Below are 4,754 nucleotides of genomic sequence, written 5' to 3' on the forward strand. Positions count from 1 at the left end.
AGGTTTATGATTGAGTTCTCTTACATGACCCCATATTTGTGTAGCTAAAATACAGAGTCTAGCCAGTCTTCTATTAATGGCTTTTTAGAGAAATGAGCATTCTAAGACATTGGCTTCTTCACCTTATGTCTCTCTCTTTTTTTTTAAACTCCAATTTTACTTTCGATTAACAGTCAAATTCTAGATTTCTCTAGAGGCTAAAAGGGAGAATTGGGAATTGCACATGTCCCAAGGTGTTTGGGCAAGTTGTGATGAGCTTTTAGATGAGCATGGAACGGAATTCAGAACTCTGTGAAAGAACGCTGAGATCTAGAGAGTTGATGTCACACAGCATGTGCCTCAGACTAGGGGAGACATAAGAGCTAACAATGGCTATCCATACCAGCAGGCCGCCCTTCTGAAAGTAAGCTCTTCGAACTTAGACCTCAGTAATTACAATTTTCCTTCTGTCCTGAGTAACATTTTTAATTCTTTAAAAATTTAATGTATGTCACATATGAATACAATGTATCTTGATCATGTCTACCCTTCTGCCTTTCAGCTCTCATACCCAGAAAGCCTCCTGACATCTCTTTCCTACTCTCATGCCATGTGTTTTTATTTTTTATAACCTACTGAGTCCAGTAAGTACTGTCTATGTGCACATAGGTGTGGCGCCATTCACTATGGCATGGGGCAAGCTCGTGGTGGCCATATCCCCCCGCCCCCAAAATTGAGTCTTCTTTTCCCAGAAACCCCTAATAGCTGCTGTCTAGGTGTGGGGCTTCAGGAGGCCCTACCCTGTATATGCTGAAATTTTAGCTGGCTTGATCTTGTATAGGTTATCACAGCTGCTATGAAACCATGGTCATAAGACAACATTACACAGCGCTCTTCATGCCACATCCTCTGGCTCTTAGTCTTTCTTCCCTCCTTTTCACAATGCATCCTGAGCCTTAGTGTTGGGGGATATAAATTTGATAATATATGTCCCGTCTACACCTTAGCACTCATGGTCACCGTATTCTTAGCACTTTAACAGTTATGGGTGTGGGCATTAACTACTGCCCGCTGCGAAGAGAACCTACCCTGGCCAAAGTGGAGACCAGCATTGACCTATGGGTATAAATATAAACATGAAAAGGCAGTTTGACATGACCTCTTATCAAAATTAGAGTATGGGTTCCCTCCTAATGCCTAGACCTCCTCAACCAAGGTCTTTGACCAGGATCCCCTCTTGTGGAGCAGGCCTCAAATCCAGTCAGAAAGTAACTGGTTACCCCAACCCCGCACACCAAACAGTAATGCCTCCATTGCCTCATACATAATAGCCTGGCAGGTGAGTGTTGTAGTACACAGGGCCCAGCATTGAGTATGACCTCTGGTCTGTCTGTCTGTCTGTCTGTCTGTCTCCCCCTATGAGGTCTGTACAACACATTCGGGCCCCATGAGAGCTAGTCATCAGGAGAAAGTTTCCTGATCAGTTTGAGATTGATTTCTCTGCTGTGCAACCAGAGTGTGCTGTCTTCAGCAAGAAGACCTTATCATCTAATTATGATTGATAACAAAGGATATTACAATACCTCGGGTTTTGGGGTGTTTCTGGGACCTTCCTCCTCAGTAACCCGTAGAGAGTTAACCCATGCTTGACTTAAGTTTATTCTGTTCATTTAATTGATGTCTAATTGTATTTTAAAAGTGTTGGCTTTCCCCCAGCAATGAATCAGAAAGCAAGTGGATTTCCGTGACTAGAACATCTCCCCACCACCTGCCACCCTCATCACTTTTCCTTTGAGAGTGTCAGAGAGTTAAGTTTAAAGAAATTGATTATTCCAAACGAGAAATGTTGAAGATTCAGGTCTTAAAAGAAAACGACAGCTTTCAATACTTGAGTTCCCACCCCCACCCCCTGTTGCCCATAGCAAACTGCATTAACAAAATGGATTTTCAGGTTCTCAGACTGTTGGAGTTCTGTCTTAGAAGTGGTCATCCTTGAACAAGACCTCTGAGGCTCACACTCCAGGGGTAGAGTTGTGACTCTGAATGTGAGCATAATTCAGGAGGTCCAGGCATGTGTGCAGCAGTCAACCACTAGTTCCAGGGTAGGCCCATTTTATTATTGAGTGTCTGTTAATTTCTGCCTGCTTGGCCTTCCACTGCCTATCCTCCTATCTTCAGAATGTCCTTTAGCTCTCATGCCTCTGGATTTTGCATTTTAATCCATCCCCCTTTATGCGGAAAACTTTCCTTCTAACCTACCTTGGGCCAGGTAAGACCTCTCTGGAAAGAGTCCAGATGATTGTTGGGCAAATGTGTGTGTGTGTTTGAGGTTCCTTTCCCCCTCACTGAAGGACGTGTGAGGAGGCTGCTGTGGGTGTGTAGGAGGGACACCTCATTTACTGCTCATCTGCACTTCTCTGCCCAGGTATGTATAAGCCTTTTGACCTCCGGACAATAATCACGATCATCATTGGTTGCGGGATCCTGACAGCCATGTTTCTACTGATAGGACTTGTGCTCTGTCTTTACTCCAAAATATCCAAGGCTCTGAAGTCCCCTGGGTAAGAATGAACAATACCCTCCTCTAATGGGACACTGGGGCCCTCTGCTAGACCTGGGTCACCTCTTACTGAAGTAGCCACTTGTAGGGGGAAGTCAAGAGCCACTGTCAGGTTTGAGAGTGAAGGCAGGTGGGCACAGAAGTTTGAGGGTTCTCCTTCTAGCTTGGGGCTGTGAGCTCCTAAGTTGGCTGCTCTCAACCTGGACAGCATGGGTTGCCAGCACCACTTTGCTGTCATTTAGACATGGAGTGAACCTTCAGCTACTTATCAGGGCCCTGGCTGGGCATCCTTTCTATCCTCAGCACTGTGGACTGGAGAAGCCAGAGGATGCCCTGGGGATGAGCTGTCTCCTATTCACACAAAGCTTGGCCATAGTGAGCTCTTCTCCACTCACTGGGAGCTCTCATGTTCCCACAGTGCCAGTGACTTTGGGGAAAGTGACATGGGGCAAGAGAATAAAGTGGAGGACAGCTGACAGGGATATAGGTCAGACACGCGATGGTGTGAAGTTTGGGAGAGAAGCTTTAAGTATGAGAAAAGATGGCTGTCATAATGTCCCTTGCTAGGGACTTAGAAAGCAGGGGCCAGAGCTGAGCCCAGCCAACTGCTGTGCCTTCTCTATCATCTCCACACCTCCTGGGCCTGTAGGAGCCCCTGGGGCACAGTTCACTCTCTTTACTTGTGATGGAGTCTGGGTTTCACATGCATAGCATTTGTAGGAGAGGAAAAGATGGGAAAGGAGCAGAGAGCTTTAACCCAGGGCTGGTGTCACATGTATGATGGGCTCCAACCCTGGCCTTTCTCACAAAGCCCCTCATAATCGTAAGAAGCTCACTGGGAAGGGAAATTCTAAGCTTGTTTTGTGTCTTTTCTTAAGAACCACAAAGGAGGCAGATGATGAATGCTATATTGATCCATGCAAGGACCCCCAGGAGAGCATCATCCTGGCCAACAGCATCCCTGCTGAGGCTTGTCATTCCTACCAGGCCAACACCATTGCTGTTGCGAGTTGCGGTCCTCTCCAGTGTTGTAATGTATGTGGTGTCTATGCAGATGTTAACTCCCTGCCACCCTGCCTTTGTAGCATAAGGGAAGGACTCTGACATGGCACCTACGGATAAAAGGAAATCTTCATGATCAGTATTTCAATTTCTTATTAGAATATTTTCTTACTCAAGCCAATTTCTATAGTGTTTATGTTGTGTACTATCTAACATGGTGTTTATGTACTTTTGTATAAATGTACAATAATGAAAACAATCTCTGCCTCTATTATGTTTCTTAGTTATATTTCTTATACCACTCTATGTATTACCACCGAGGACCAACCTCAATCATTTTGGAGTTATGAAGAATGGGAGGATTGGATTGGCACAAAATCAGAGACTCAGGCACAAATGCAGGTGCAAGCTGACAGGTCACCATTGCTGTTCTGAAGCTGAGCTCAGAGACAGCCTGTGTTCTCTCTCTCTCTCTCCTCCTCCCTTTCCCTCTCTCCCCCTCCCCCTCCCCCCTCTCTCCCCTCCCCCTCCCTCTCTCCCCCTCTCCCTCCCTCTCCCCCGCCCCCTCCCTCTCCCTCTTCGTCTCCCTCTCCCTCTCCCTCTCCCTTCCCCTCCCTACCCCCCTCCTCCTCCCTTTCTCCCTCCCTCCTTCAGATTTTTCTCTCTCTCAGGTTTTTCCTCTTTTTCCTCTCTGGGTTCACCTCTGTCTTTTATTGGTTGCACATGTCCTTGTTATACAATAATACATAATCAAAAGCCTTTTCATTATTTTCCTCAAGCCTGTTATTTCCCCCCCCCCCAAAAAAAAAAAACCCCATGTGACTATGTCACCAGAAAGCACAATGCACATACAAAGTCACAGTTCGGTGTATGGTAAAGCATGTTATATATTAACTTTTAGCTCTCAGCAAAGTCTTCAAATCACAAGTCGTCTGGGCATCAATGTGTGGTTACAGCATTAGCCTGAGAACAGAAATAGGGTAAACAGGTCAGGGTAATGTTAGTTTTTAATTGTCTAAATTGGCAGAATCTCTTTATCAAGTCATCCAAATGTCTATTTGTGCAATGCTTTTCAAACCTTTCCATATGCAATATTAATTCCTCTTGCAGCTTCCCCCACAGATCCTTCGCAGCCTGACTTCTGTCTCTTAGAACTTGTACCCTAGTTCCCTTAGGCAGACAATGCCAGGGGATCAGATCAGTAGGTCCCCGT

General features: G+C 45.7%; 1 protein-coding gene across 4 annotated transcripts; it reads left to right on the forward strand.

Annotated features, from left to right (window-relative positions):
- The first annotated feature begins 316 nt into the window (after nt 1–316).
- LOC110299167 (protein FAM24B) lies at nt 317–3,800 on the forward strand. 4 transcript variants are annotated; one of them, XM_021168794.1, is made up of 4 exons: nt 317–428; nt 542–623; nt 2,405–2,540; nt 3,418–3,800. In XM_021168794.1, the coding sequence occupies exons 3-4, from the start codon at nt 2,407–2,409 to the stop codon at nt 3,641–3,643; spliced, it is 360 nt and encodes a 119-aa protein (XP_021024453.1). In that variant the 5' UTR covers nt 317–428; nt 542–623; nt 2,405–2,406; the 3' UTR covers nt 3,644–3,800. The 4 variants fall into 4 exon arrangements, with proteins under 4 accessions (XP_021024453.1, XP_021024452.1, XP_021024454.1 ...); XM_021168793.2 differs by having other exon boundaries at nt 317–403; XM_021168795.1 differs by lacking the exon at nt 542–623 and having other exon boundaries at nt 317–403.
- Nucleotides 3,801–4,754: the final 954 nt, after the last annotated feature.

The sequence above is a fragment of the Mus caroli genome, unplaced genomic scaffold (genome assembly GCF_978045245.1).
Source record: "Mus caroli unplaced genomic scaffold, Mus_caroli_1 scaffold_8, whole genome shotgun sequence".
NCBI classification, from domain to species: Eukaryota; Metazoa; Chordata; class Mammalia; order Rodentia; family Muridae; genus Mus; species Mus caroli.

Coding starts and splice junctions, on each gene's coding strand:
- LOC110299167 (XM_021168794.1), top strand. CDS start 2,407: ATGTATAAGCCTTTTGACCTCCGGACAATAATCACGATCATCATTGGT. Junction 2,541..3,417: donor AAGGCTCTGAAGTCCCCTGG/GTAAGAATGAAC, acceptor TCTTTTCTTAAG/AACCACAAAGGAGGCAGATG.